Raw genomic sequence first — 15692 nt, forward strand, 5'->3', positions numbered from 1 at the left:
CAATTACACCAAAAAAAAAAAAGGAAAACATTTTAACATCCCTCCAAAAAGGAACTGGATAATCTATACAAGAAAACACTGAGAAGCCAACAAAAATCTTCTTGTAGAATAATAACATTCATGATATATTCTGTCAAAGGGGAAAAAAAAGCAAGTTATAAAATAATGAGTTCAATTTAATTTAGTAAATATATGCATAAAAAAAGATGGGAATAATGAATAACTAATATTATTACTAGTGGTATCTCTGGGTAGACAGACTATGTGTCATTTTATTTTCTTTCTGTTCTCCTTCTAAATATCCACTAATTAATATTTTAATCAGGCTGATCAGATACTGGAAACAAAAAATACCAGCTGAACCCACATAAAAGCCTATTTGCAACATCCATTAGTTCTTTAATGGATAATATCAAAAACCTATTTTCTGTTAAGTCTTTAAGGTTTTCCCAAAGTCTCAGTATGTGTTTTAACCCCTACTACGCTGCAAGCTAATTGAAGCCAAGGATGGTGTTTAGTTTTTACTATTTCTAACTTTCTTCCATCCTTTCTCAAGATCTAATATAATGCTATGTTTCCCATGCACAACAAAAGGAAACCATTTTGGGAATCGCAGAAATAAACACTAACTTAAAAAACTACCATGTATAGTCACTTTCAGGTCAAAAATACATTCTTTGGTTCTACGTCTGTCTGGGATGTAGAAACCTGGTAGGAGATTCATCCCACCTTAACAACAAGAAAAAACTGGATTAGCCTACAAAGTCACAGCTTTTCTTAAATGCACAAGAGCTATAATCATAAGGTAACCAAGTAGTCTACAATATTAGGAAAGACAGGAGCCTGCATGGAGAGATACGCCTTGAACAGTGGCTCACCTATGAGAGTACAAGTGGTAGCCCATCAAGTGCCAAACAAGCAAGTAAGAGGAATTCGCTAAAATTTGGTAAAGGCTAAGTGTGGGATAATATGAGAGTATAGGATCCCTGGAGCCAAGACACAGGGGAAATTTGCACCCACTCTTAGGCTCTTCTCCAAAAATCTCTACCCGGTGCTCATGAGAAAAGACTAGGAGGAGAGCAAGAAATTGGAGAAAACTTTCCTCCATGGTATAGGCCTGGAGAAAGGGAGCAGTCACCTTTGTGAACACAGGTAGGACGCCCTGTCAGACCCTTCTTACCTACAGAACTGAGGGTACAGGAGAAGACCAATATGGTTGTAGGAAAAGAAAAGCGGGGGTGGAATCCTCTACACCTGGGCAAGGGGCAGCAGGACCAGGAGTAGAGTAAGGCAAAGTGTTTCATTTGCATCAGGCTCAAAATTTAAGGAGGCGCCAAAAAACTCAGTTATCAAGACAATCTTAAAAAATTTAATGCAAAAAAAATCTAGTATTGTGGATTTTTCCTTTTGCTGCAGCCTCCTCCAGCTTACCCTGTTATTTAAAATGTTAATATTTTATTCATTGGGACTTAAAATAGGCATCAATAAATTTTTAAAAAATCACATCATACAAAATATGCTCTCTAGCCATAACAGAATTAAACTAGAAATCAATAACAAAGATGCTTAGAAATGCTCCCAAATGTTTAGAAATTATTAACACACTTCTAAAAAAAAACCTATGGGTCAAACAGGAAGTCAAAAATGAAATTATAAACTATTCTGAAGTAAATGAAAATGAAAACACTATATATAAAAATTTGTGAGATTCAGACAAACCAGTGCTTAGAGAAAAACTTATACCACTAAAAATGCTAATATAAGAAAAGAAAGGTATCAAAGCAATTATTTAAGCTTCCACTTTAAGAAACCAAAGAACAAATCAAACCAAAAGCAAGTAGAAGAAATCATAAACTTAAGCACAGAAATTCATGCAACCGAAAACAGAAAAAAAAAAAAATCAATGAGACCAAAAGTTGGTTCCTTAAAAAAGATGAATATTGATAAACCTCTAACTAGAATAATCAAGCAAAAACTACCAATATTAGGAATAAAAGGGGGTTTTTCACTAAATATACTACAGATATGAAAAAATTTATGCTCATAAATTTGACAACTTAGATAAAATGGACAAATTCGTTAAAAGGAACAAACTTTCAAAGCTCACTCAAGAAGAAACAGCTAGGACAATTCTATATATATATATTAAAGAAATTGACTTTGTAGTTACAAATCTTTCCAAAAAGAAAACTCCAAGTCCAACTCATTTTACTGGTGAACTCTACTAAATACATAAGGAAGAAATAGTATCGATTCTACATAAAACTGTTCCCAGAAAACGTTTCCCAACTCATTATTAATTCTGACAAAAATATTACAAAAAAACTACAAACCCATATCTGCCATAAACAAAAAAAAGATTGTTCCAAAGGTGAATACTCTTACATTACAGCAAATTTTTTAAATTAAAAAGTTACCTGTTTTGCACAATTTCTCATTCTTGGGAGCATGTAAATTTCTTCAAGTTCCTTTTGCCTTTCTTCCTCTTCTAATCGTCTTCTTTGATCTTCTGGAATGATTTCCTCCCAATTCTTTGAATTTCTTTCAGGTTCTAACTCAATGTCATCCTCGTCCATATTTGAAAAGTTGGCAACCTGATAAATTTGAGAAATTTTAACAGAACAAGCATTATAAAAATTATAATTAAATTATATTTTTATCTTTTATGGGGAAGAAGAGTGCGTGCCACAATAGGACAGTAAAATTTAAAAATTCTCAGGATACTGAACTGTGGGCTAAACCAAATATGACTGCTTAACTACCTAGATCCATTTCGTCATTAGGTCAAAGTAGATCAGACCAAATGACTTCTTAGAATCCTCTTCCAAGAATAATTCTCATTTACTTTACTGCTCAACAAAATTATAACTAAAACAGAACTAAAGGAAGAGAACAAAAACAGCAGAAAAACAAAAACAAAGCAATTGACACTATTAACAAGTATTAATTTATACTTCTGCAGGAATTACCAGACAAGTCCAACAACTACCAAGTGCTGTAGAAACAATCCAATATTCTTATTTTTATTATCATAAAAACAGTACCTGAAGAGATACTGACAAAGACAAGGAGCTCTTTGTGATCTTAAATGACTTGGGCTCCCTTGCCCTAGTTTCCTCATCTCTTAAAAAAAATGACAGTAACAGAACACTGTTGTGAGGATTGGTCACTACGTGGTGCAAATGGTTTAAGTTCTACTGCTAACCTAAAGGTTGGTGGTTCAAACCCACCCAAGGGTACCATGGAAGAAAAGTCCTGGCCATCTGCTTCAGTCAAGATTACAGCCAAGAAAATGCTGTGGAGCACAGTTCTACTCTGTAACATATGGGATCCACCATGAATTGGAATCAACTCCATGGCAACTAACAACAATGGTATAACTTAATATACAGGAAAACATAAGAGTTAATTTAACCATATCCAGAGTCAGTACCAGTTCCAGAAACTGGGATTAATATACCATCTTCTATCTCCCTACCTGAATTCTTGCCATTCTACAGTCTGTCCTCCACACCGTAGCCAGAGTGATCCATTCAAATTACAAAAGTTTCTGTTCATTGTTGCGTCCCTGAGTGAGGCACACTGCAGGGGCTCAATAAGTATTTTTTGAAGAAACAAATGACATGAATTGATACTTAAAAACTTCAGCTTATGGAAACCAGCTAGGATAAAGAAGAACTGGCTTCTTTAAACTAAATAACTGGCATTCAACTTACTCTATGAAATCAGTTGACTAACATTGCTTCAGGACTCCTTGCAACCTTTTAGCACTCACCAAACCAGGGATACTTATAACTACTAATATCTAGGAGCTTATTGTGCTTACTTTGACTGATTATCTGAATTGTCTTAGCTGTGATAAAGCTTAATTTAATGTCAAAATGTGCTTCAACAAAAATCAGCTAAAGCCTTCAGCAGTGAAAATCTAAATCAGAGATCACACGCATTCATTTATTTATCCAAATATTCGAGAACATGCTATTGATCCAGCACTATTCTAGTGCTAATTAAGAAGTAACAACCCACTTTCCCCACCAAATGTAACTGCTCATAAATGATTTTGTCCCTTCCAAATCAGGCTACTACTGATATGGCAGAACAAGGGAGAGAGGTTTTTATACACAATAGCAAAATTTAAGGGAAAATGTTAAGAAACACATTTGTTTAAAACTTACTCTGCTAATTATGCTTTAAAAAATTAATAAACTTTATTTCTGAAATTTATATGATTATTAAAAAATTTTTTTTTTAATCTACCTTGAACTGGGAAAGTAATTCATCTCCAACGGTTAATGGGCCTGGTTCATTTTCATGAGTTTCAGCCCTCTTCAAGATTTCATCTATATCCATTTCCTGTAATTAGAAAGAAATCTTTATACTTTAGTCCCCTCCCTCCTACCAAATAGATGACACACATTCTGAGGCAAGTTCTTCTTACCTGGGGCTCTTGTTCTTCTCCCTCAGGTTCTTTAAAAAGTTCTTCAGCACCAAACTTTAAAATGGCTGATAACTCTTCTTTATTAAAAGGAGTAGAACTAAAAATAGGAAAAACAAAAAGTATTTAACAGTTATAAATACATTTACATAGAACTTCTGTTAACTGTTGACATATTAACACTTTTATAACCAGTATGTATTAGTAAAACTAGGTAACTTGAAGCCTAAAATTTAAAGGGATTTTGTCCCAGACCACAAAAACAGACTGGTGAAACCAGGTATTGAATATATATGCCTTCTGACTAAAAATTAGTCTTAAAAAATAAAATTACAATACCAAATACAGCACCTTCAATGATCTGCTTACAGTGATATAACATTTCATAAAAATGAGTTTAGTGTGACTATAAAATGACATTTTTTAATAGTAAAGTAACTACCTTGAAGGGGCAGAACCTGTGTGTAGTACTGTCTTCCCAGTTGTGTCCATTCTTTGAATCACAAGATGATCTAAAACCATTTTCTTTTTGGCCCTTTCAAGAATATCCTCTTCCACTGATCCCTTTGTAACTAGACGATAAATATTCACCTGTAAAAGAATGTATGCATGATGAAACATAAATTTCAGTAAAAAAATTTTTCACAAACCTGTAGTTCCCAAACACTGGTAAATAGACTGTAGTATGTCCTACATTAAGTTTTCACTGGTCAAAAGAAAAAAATAAAAATTAAAAAATACAATAATATGTTGAAAGATAAACTTCTTTAATTGAAAAGATTTATCAATGATTTAAAAAAAAAAGAGTAGCTGCTGAGGCTGCTTATGTACAACCAAAACCCTCAGGGGATATCCCAGTTAACTGGTCTAATAACATGTCTAGTGCTGCTGGTCTACCTCCTAGTTCACTGTGAAGTGCCTGGGGTCTTCAAAGCTTGCAAGCGGCCATTCAAGGCACAACAATTGGTCTCCATTCGCCTGGAGCAACAGAGGAAGAAGAAGGGTCAGGAATAAGAGAAGGATCTGGAATGTGTTGGTAACTGCCTCCATGCTGTCTTCTTTGCTGCTAGAGCAGAAAAACTGGATGGTGCCTAGCTACCATTACTGAATATTTTGATCAAAGACTCTATAGAAAAATCCTGATCAAAAGGGGGAAAAATGTAGAGCAGAATTTAGAATGCTCATGAACTCTACACTTCCTGGAGCCATGAAGGTTGGATGAACTCCTGAAACTATTGCTCTGAGATAATCTTTAAACAAAAATATCCCCTGAAGTTTTCTAAAAACTAAACAATCGTTTAGCTTAACTAGTAAAAAATGTCTGCCTTGAGCATTATGCTCTTTTAAGAACTATCTGTATATGGGATCAAATTGACAGCAGCGATTTGAAAGATGAGGAACCTTAGGGGACAGTGAGTTTACATTAACGGGGGAGGAGCGACTCAGAAAAGGAGGGTAAAAATGGTTGCTCAACTCGAAAAATGTAATCAGTCACTGAGTTGCACATGTAGAAATTGTTCAATTGGTGTATGTTTTGCTGTGTATATTCTCAACAACAAAGTAAATAAAATGTTTTTAAAAAGGGGGAAAAAAGACTTGAGACTATGTCCTGCCTTCTTACATTCTGTTTAACAGATTTTCTTTATTTACTTATTTTTTGTTTTTTTTTAAGGAATGATAGTAATTTTTAAAATATCTGGGGGGGTGGGAATGGCAAACTTATGACTACCTTACACCAGTTTCTCTAAGTTCTGATTAATGTTACATCACTTCATATAATCCAAAATTCTAAGAACCACTCCCCAAAAGCTAGTGAAGAAGCGCTATTATAAAACTTTCCAAAACTGAAAAGAATTGGTATGAGGTAATTTTGTCTTATTTCTCAAGGCCAGTAGTTCTCTACGAAAAAAGTACCACCATGTAGGGATATTTTGGAAATTTGTAGGGACATTTTTAGTTTTCATAGTGATTAGGTGGCCTTGCTACCATTTAGTGCAAGGACTTGGGATATTAGACATTCTGCACTAAACTGGATATTCTAGTACAATGAAGAATTATCCGGTGTCATTCAAGTGGTTATAATTCTAAATTGAGTCTAAATTCCATTAATATAAACACAAAATATTTTTGCAAGGTTTTAACACACACTGATTTTTTTCAGAATTTCAACTACCACATAAATTAGTAGAAAAACTGGTTATTGTTTTATTTGAATCTTATCATTTCAAAACACTTGTTGTACTGGTGTCACCAATAACATTCATCTCTATCAGTCTTCATTTGTAGTTATTGTATGCAAATATTTAACAGGAGATCTGAGACTATCAGTTAGAATCAAATGTCACTAAAATAACAGGTACATGAAGCGTAGGAATTTTCCTATATTTCATTAATAATAATGAAAAATGTATCTCATGAATAATAAAAATGCATTTCATATTTATATCATATTTATTGGCAAAAGTTTCCAAGCACAATAAGAAATCTATATTGGCATTATTTTACAACTTTATTCAGATATTGTTCCAAGTGGTCTGCCATGTAACTGTCTCTAGTATATTGCCTTACCAGTTCTTTCCCTAATCTATCCTTTGCTTTCTATCACCTATTGGAAAATATGGTGCCCAAGGTTTTTAAGTAGTACAGATGGAATGTAGGTCTATTCATGTGTTGAAATTTTAATATATGAGATAGCTGTTCAGTGTAATTAATCACTATCCCCATCCCATGTCACAACACAGGGATATTTTGACTCTTCACATACACATTATGCCAGCACACTTGTGAGAATATCATACTTCCTCACTTTCTCTTCTTCACCAGTGTGTAATTTGTTTTGGCATGTTACCCCTACTTCGGTTCAAGTTATTTCTCTTTCTTATAATGTACGAACAACTGTTATTATTTAACCTAATAACAATTTTTGTTCTCTTATATACAGACATACCCTTGCTCTTTCCTTCTTCTGTACCTCTTATGGAGAATGAGTTCTACTCTTATTCTCTCAAATCTAAACTTATTCTTTACACTGTAGTATAAATCATACATAACTGAAATACAAATTATTTTAAAATAAATAACTTTCATTTTCCCCAGTTTTAACTAAACTGTAAAGTAAGACTTTTTTTTGCAGAGTCTTGTAAGCACATGGACAAAACACATGGTAACAGAAAGCTAGCACTGCGGTAATCAAAAATTCTTTCAAGAGTTAAAATAAGCAAATGAAGTCATTTTAAAGTTTTATACTAAAGGAAAAACCTTACACTCTACACTAGTATATTAAATATATGCTCAAAAAGGAGACCACAATCCTATTTAGACATAGTTATCTTAGTTCTGTCAGACTCCCTGGTGATTTTGGCCAACCGAGTCCCTCAGTACTCATCTATTAGACTATGTTCCAACATTTTTCATAGGATAAACCAAAATTACTTCCCAACACCAATTATAAAAAACCTTCTAAAAGAGTAAATTAAGAGAAATGAAAAACACCTGTTTCTTCTGCCCAATTCGATGAGCTCTAGCCTGTGCCTGAAGATCATTTTGTGGATTCCAATCAGAATCAAATATAACGACAGTGTCGGCAGAGGCTAAATTAATTCCTAGACCTCCAGCTCTTGTGGAAAGCAAAAAGCAGAAATCCTGTAAGGAATTACAAACAGGCAAGATTTGAAATTCTTCTAAACTGTGATTATAAATAATAAAAATGAGAATAATTTTACAACTGATTTTCTGAATTTTAAAATTTACAAATAAAACTAAAAGTAGTTTAAAAATATAACTAATAAAATATATAAATCTCTACCTAAACTGATAAACAAGAAAGGACTCCAAAATGCAAATAAGCATGGGAATAATAAACACTAAATTCAATACAGCAGTTACTTCTGTGAAATCAGAGGAGATGGAATATGAATGGGATGGGGCCTCAACTATATTTGTAGATTTTATTTCTTTAAAAAGTAAAAGGTGCACACACACAAAAGAATCCTAAATTAAAATGGGCTAATTTATTTCGTTCTATGCTAAAATAATAAAGGGTAGAATTCTTTGGATTTAACATAGAATAATAATTTAAAAACCTCATTTTCAATTTAAAACTGGCTAGCACAAATAAGACTCTATCAAACTATAATTATGAATAAAACAAAATAATTTACATTTTTAAAGCATTCATACCTCTGATCCTTCAGCATTAAAATGATCTAGAGCCTGTTTTCTCAGCTCCCCTTTTATTGATCCATCTAATCTCTAAAATAAAACACATTAACATATGCATATAACAGAGTCAATTAAAAGCAATTATGAAATGAGTATGAGAGTGTGGCATGCCCTTCACGAAGACTATATGAGTAGAATATACTTCAGCAGTAAAATAAAATATGCCAGGGCCTGTGCTCACATTCCACGTCCAGAGTCCATGCGCTTAACCCTGAAGACCACTTTTCCAATAGCAAATATTTTGACTTACTGTAGGAATACCAAAAACGAAAACTTCAGAGGAAATGTGAATTCTGTTGTGATGGCTTATTTTATTTCAATTTGGTGAGGCTTTCGGTTCCTTTTGGTTGTCTGGCTGAACACTATCCTAACTGCTGTTATGGAGTAGTTACATGTGATTAAATCAGTTGGTCTTGGATAGAGCAGCTTCTTCCATAATGTATTGATTTTCCATGTAATGCAATGTTATCACCTTTCATAATACAATCTAACGTAACCTAATGAATCAATCACCTGAGGTCACACCAGTGTGGGGTGGATCCTAAACCTATTCACTTCTCAGTTATAAAAACATGCAGACACAGACACACACAGGGGAAAACAGACAACATGTGAGGCTCATCTATAAGCAAAGGAACGCCAAGGATCACCAGCAGACACCAGAGCTAGGAAAAAGCTCACAGCAGGAATGGACATGGCCACGACCCTGATTTGGACTTTAAGCCTGCAGAGCTGTAAAAAAATAAACTTTTGTTCTTTAAAGCCACTCATCTGTGATATTTGTGTTATGGCAGAACTAGGTTACTAAGGTAACTGTCAATGGAAAAAGTCAAATCCTTATTAAAACATCCATATTTGAAAGAAATGAATAATATAAGGATATTAGAGCACTGGCTATCATAATTTTCTGCCTGAGATCCACTGTAAGAAATGTGTTTCACATGTTAAGAGGATACACTTATTTATAGACATGATACAAGTTTTATGATGTACTGTGATATACTTTCATATTTTATACTTCATTTTTTTAAATGCTGGTAAGACGCATTAAACTGATTTTCAAACACATTAATAGGTCACAATCCAGCTTAAAAAACACTGATTAGGTACATTGTTTTTCAAAGTGTGGTTATTAGACCAACAGCCATCAGTGTTACCTGAGAACTTGTTGGAAATTCCCCCACCCAGACCTACTGAACCACAAACTGCAGGGGAATCCAGCAAAAGTCCTCCAGTTGATTCTGATGTACAGCAAAGTTTAAGAATCACTGATTCAGAGCATCATAGGTTCCAGTCAAGTAACCTAAGTTTGAGTATCTTATTCACTGGGTGACTTGGGCAAATGATTTGACATCTCTTCACGTCAGCTTCCACCTGCCTCCGTAAAATGGACATAATGATAGTACCTCATTTACAGAATACAGATGATTCAAAGAGAGAATATAAGAAAGCACTAAGTAAAGAACCTGGCATATATTGAGTGCTTACTAAACATTAGTTACTATTTTCATTTTAATTATAAATAATAACATCTTTTAATTAGTAACTGGTTATAGACTAGAAACAACTTGCCTACTATGATCCATATATTAAACTAGTATTTTGGGAAGTTGTATGTTGATATTTTCTTGGTTATTACATAAATTATTAACTAAATATGAAAAAGAATATTTTAAATAATTCTCAGTGGTGTTGGTCTAAGTGAAATAGTCAATGGAAATTGGTCTAAACTGTCATCTATTATACATAGTAAAGAAACAAAAGATAACATCTGAAATAGAAAAAAAGATTTTTTTCACAAATACGAAAATTATAATTGGTTAAAAAAAATTAAAAATAGTAGCGTATTATTTATTGAGGCATGTGATAACCAAAAAAAGTAAAAAGTATTTTCTCTGGAAAGTAATGTGGAACAAGAAGGGATTGGGAAAGGAAACTGGTACTTAAACTACTTTTTTGACCATGTACATGTAACAATTTGTTTAAAAGCAAACCAACAAACCTCAAATAATGACATTCTTTTTCTTTTTCCTCCAAATGACTACATATTTATCATGTTCATATCACTAAACATCTATCTTTCACAGCACTTATGAGAGTTGTAACGTGATCTGTATTTGCAATTACCTGACTAATATCTGTCTCCCACACCAAGTTTAAACTCCAGCTGAACAAGAATTATGTGTGCTGACCCTTCATTATAATTCTAAATAAATGGAGCGTTAAGTCCATTTTGTTCTTTGGTAACTTCCCTAAAGTCATCTAGTTTTATTCAACAAATTATCCATTAGAAGAACTATGAACACACCAATCATCACAATCTGCAGTGGTCTCTGTAGCATTCCCAAGAACTGCTCTTCTGTTGGGGGTGGTGGACGCGGTGGTGGCGGGGTGGGGGCTGTGAGGGGCTCTACCCTTCTATTTCCTTCCTCAGACTAAAGCCTAATACATAAAGTTGCCCTTTTAGATTTGTTCTATCACTGAAATTCTGCCTTAGCCCAGTTTTGTTTTTTTTAATTTTTATTGTGCATCAGGTTTTAGTCCAGTTTTAAAAATATAAAGCAAGCATAGAAGAGAAATACAGAAGTAAAAGAAAATAAAAATTGGAGAAAAGAAAAATTGTTTTGTTGCTAAATGAAAAGTCAAGAAAGAAAATGAGAATAACTAGAAGTAGAATTTTTTTAAGCAGGTATAAATTCTTGAAAAATACGGCTTATGTAAAAATCTGTACTTCATTTACAAAATAATTTCAAAGGTAATTCTGTAGAACATGCTCAGGAATTAACTGAAATTTTAAATCAATAACAAAGACAAAATTAAATGCTTACTTGAAAGGGGAATTGACGATATTTCAAATATTCTGCAAGTATATCTAACATCCGCACCATTTGAGAAAAAATAAGAACTCTATTGCCTCGTTCTCTTAGGCGAATTAACAGCTTGTCGAGAAGAATCAATTTTCCACTACTACGGATTAAGTGCTAAGGAAACAATAAACCACAACTGTTGTAACAAGTTAAAAGAACCAATGAAATGAAACAAGTGCTCCATTTTACACGTTAGTTGCTTTAACTATTTTAATTGAGGTTTTAAACTTTTATAATGTTGAAAATAGTTTATTTAAGTTTTTAAAATTCTCTAGGTCTTTTTCCATTTTGTTCTATGACTTAAAGTTTTCCTAGCCATTTAACATCTAGGTTTTCGTATTTTCAGGAAAAAAAATTGGTACTGTTTCACTTTATATGCTAGTTATTACACGATTTCTCTAAAATCTTAGTTGAAACACAGCTACAGTAGAAGCAGCAGCAGCTAAGCAACCAAAGGTTTGAAAAGAGTACACAATGTATTCTAATCTACATGTATTAATCACTGGTCCTAGCACTTCACTGCACTACTGTAGCTGGATGGCAGTTGTGCCTTCACATTTCTAATTTGTCTTTCAGAACTAATCAGAAGGGTAAGATCTGAAGTCAAGATATCCTTCTTAACTATCATTTGCCATACTACAAATTCCAGATCATCACTATCAGTGATATACAATCCCAATATCATATTTTTCACAATTAAGAGTATGCTAAGGAATTTTTACCAGAAAATTACTACAGTCCATGGTTAGAAAGATTTTTAGAAAACTGATCAAATTAATTTGATAAATTACAATTTTAAAAGTTTTTTTATAATTACTAAAAAATAACTGAGATGATTATTTTAATGCACCATTAACCAAAAAGAACTTCTAAACAATATATTAAAGCATTGTGCCATTTTCATTTGATAACTAAAATATATATTTGTAGAATTCTGCTTTACCACAAAGTAACAATATTTAAAAATTCTTACTTGTAAGGCCTCCTGTTTATTATAGAATTCATTATTATCTGGTGGTTTTATGAGGTAGCAATGGTTACAACATTTCTTTAGCTCCATCATAATGTTCAAAAAGCCTGAGGTACTGCCCTTGGAGCCTTTACTGAGGGCTTTGTAATTTCTAGTTAAAATCCATCTTTAAAAAAACAAAACAAACAAAAACCATGAAAATAATGTTTAGCAAAACAAGGCTGAATTCTAAAACCATAAAAAAAATCTAGCATCAAAGTAAAATTATATTATTATGAAATTAACAATGGATATACAACAGACCAAATCTTGTTCATTACACTGATACCAAAACCAAACCAAATTTGTTACTACTGAGTCGATTCCAACTCTCAGCGACCCTATAGGATAGAGTAGAAATGCCCCACAGGGTTTCCAAGGCTGTAATCTTTATGGAAGCAGACTGCCACATCTTTCTTTCCTGGAGTGGCTGGGGGGTTCAAACTGCTAACCTTTTGGTCAGCAGCCAAGTGCTTAATCACTGCGCCACCAGGGCTCCATCATCAGACTGATAACACAATTTGTTATCTGAACCATAGCTACACACAGAAAAAGCTTAATGTAACACAGTACATATACGGTATTAGAGTATATTAATCCTTTTCTCCCCAAAAAGATGGTCAACTGTACCATCTATCTTAACTTTCTTATTTCAGAAGTACAAATTTCACATATTAGATAGATAGCTAATTAAATATTGGACAGACCTAAAAGAAACCTCATGAGGATATCTGGTTTAGCCACTGCCTTTTCTAAATTATAATTACACAATGCATATGCAACTTTCGGCGATTTTTTTTTTGGTGGTATTATATGGCTTTAAACTATATATAACTCTTCCTCTCACCATGACCTGTTTTCTCTTCTACCACCTTTTATTTTCATCCTTTATACAAGGTTAGTATCGGAAGGGACTTGAAAGGGCCAACTATCTAGCATACATATCCTTTCATTATTGTTTTTCAACACAAGTTATTTAGCATTTCCTTAAAACCAGAATAGAAACCAAAATGGTACCCAACAAGGACAATGATCAATGGCATAAGAGGTAGACAGGGTTTAAAACTGAATCTGAACAAGTATCTGGATCTATGTACCAATTTATAGGAAATGACAGAGGATGTGTTAAACTACACTACAAGAATGCAAATTGCATAATACATGCTGTGGGAAAATTTTACAGTACAACTCTGTTATCTTTGTCAAATAAATTTTAAGGGGGTGGGAAGGGATGGGGGCACCTACAATTGCCATATATGGACCTTATTTCAATCTTGATTCAAGGAATCTTAAAACAAAAATGTCTGAGACAATAGAGGAAAATATTAACATTGATATTAAGGAATTACTGTATTTATGGATGAAACAATTTTATCTCTAACTTGTCTCAAAAGGATAAGGGGTAGGGAAATGGGAATGGCTAGAGATGAAATAAGACTGGTCATGAGTGGAAAATTTAGCTGAGTGATGGGTACACGGGAGTTCATTATATTATCCTATTTTTGTACATCTTTGAAATTTTCCATAATAAAGGCCTACAAATTACACAATAAATATATATTTTAAATGTACGGCATTTAACAGAGCTTACTATAAAATATAACGTTCTCAGAATTAAAATGCATGTGGCGGTGTATCTCATATTATGTAATTAAATGTTTAAATCGATATTGAGATACTCCTTTTTACTTTTTGAAAAATGTTACTATATAAACTTAGCTAACATAAGTTACACACGTTATAATTTATTACTATTTTTTAAAAAGCAGAGGGGCCTAGAAGTTTTTCTTTCTTTTTTCCCCTTACCTACATCTCTATCAATCATATAATGATCAAAACTACATAGTAATATCTTAGTCTCATGGAAATCCTAACACTTAAAAGAAACCCTCTACAAGGTAACAGAGCATGGTATGGAGGAAAGTCATTAATGGTGTGTTAGAAGATAGATAATTTAGTCTTATGTAAACCATTAAATCTCTGTGCCCCATTTTGGTATAGGATAAACTTGTTCCAAAATTCAACAAATTGTTACTGCTCTAAGGACCCTGGGGGAGGGTTGTTATGAGGACGAGGACAGAGGGGGATTTAGTTAAACGTTCAGAATGTGCTCTATGTATAGCTTACTTGTAATATTGTTTCTGTAAAGCACTCATTTCCATTCTTAAAATCTGTTCAACCTTGGCAGGAAGAGATTTTTCCACATCTTTCTTAACTCTGCGTAACAGGAATGGCTCAAGCTCCTTGTGGAGACTGGCATAACCATATTCTCTCCCTTTGCCATGTTCTTCTTCAAAATCTTCCCAGGAAGAAAACCTTTAAAATTTAAGAAAATAGAAGAATCACTGAAACGAGTTAAACTGCCTAATAAGATTTTTCAGGTCAGTCATTGTATCATAGGGCCTAAAATTTTTTGTACTGTCTTGACAACTTTGAGACTTACAGGGCCCCAAAGTCTAAACTGTTGAGCTCCCCTGTTCTCACCAGATACGCCTCCCACCCAGTGGGAAAGGCTTCTAACCTGGTTCGTTCCTCTATCAATTGGATCAGCTGCATGCCGCTCGGTCCCAAACCTAAGAGGTTTCACTTTCCTGCCAGTCCACGAAACTACTGAAACAAGCCAATCATAACCTTCCGCGAGAACCAGGGGTCACCTCATCCACTTGTTCCTATAAAGTCTGTCTCCCCACTGACCCTGCTTATTCACTCTGCTACCAAGGGCAACCACCACGTGGCCCTGCACACAGTGTTCTCCTCCCCCAGGCTGTGAGTACATGTGAATAACAAACTGCTGTCAATCTCATGTCCAGTATTAGGTGTTATGTGTTTGGCCACCACCAGAACCCTTAGGTAGGACTCCTTCCCTCACCAACAGGGTGCAGAGATGAACAAAACAGTCATATGTAAACAAAATACAGATTTTGGGGGAAAAAAATTAGCTAAGTAAAATCCAATTTCTATAATTTCTATGCTACTACTACAAACTCTCCTTTCTAAGAAATCCATGATATATATACCTTAAAATGAAATAAAATATAAGCAACAGTTTTATAAAAACTATTAATTCTTAAAGGCAGAAGGGGACAAGGAAGCTGGTGATAGGGAACCCAAGGTTGAGTAAGGATAGTGTTGATGTGTTGTGAGGTTGTTAACCATTGTC

At 33.8% G+C, this 15692-nt stretch overlaps 1 protein-coding gene across 1 annotated transcript in view; it reads right to left on the reverse strand.

The window, feature by feature from the left end:
- The window catches only part of CHD1 (chromodomain helicase DNA binding protein 1), an 82220-nt gene that overhangs the window by 20916 nt on the left and 45612 nt on the right, over positions 1 to 15692 (reverse strand). Inside the window, exons 14-22 of the mRNA XM_004375048.3 lie at positions 14660 to 14848; positions 12497 to 12659; positions 11485 to 11637; positions 8615 to 8686; positions 7928 to 8077; positions 4878 to 5026; positions 4439 to 4535; positions 4258 to 4353; positions 2418 to 2594 (exon numbers count right to left, since the gene is read on the reverse strand). Of these exons, the coding sequence (XP_004375105.1) occupies positions 2418 to 2594; positions 4258 to 4353; positions 4439 to 4535; positions 4878 to 5026; positions 7928 to 8077; positions 8615 to 8686; positions 11485 to 11637; positions 12497 to 12659; positions 14660 to 14848 (1246 nt within the window). The remainder of the gene's footprint in view (positions 1 to 2417; positions 2595 to 4257; positions 4354 to 4438; positions 4536 to 4877; positions 5027 to 7927; positions 8078 to 8614; positions 8687 to 11484; positions 11638 to 12496; positions 12660 to 14659; positions 14849 to 15692) is intronic.

The sequence above is a fragment of the Trichechus manatus genome, unplaced genomic scaffold, assembly GCF_000243295.1.
Source record: "Trichechus manatus latirostris isolate Lorelei unplaced genomic scaffold, TriManLat1.0 scaffold00032, whole genome shotgun sequence".
NCBI classification, from domain to species: domain Eukaryota; kingdom Metazoa; phylum Chordata; class Mammalia; order Sirenia; family Trichechidae; genus Trichechus; species Trichechus manatus.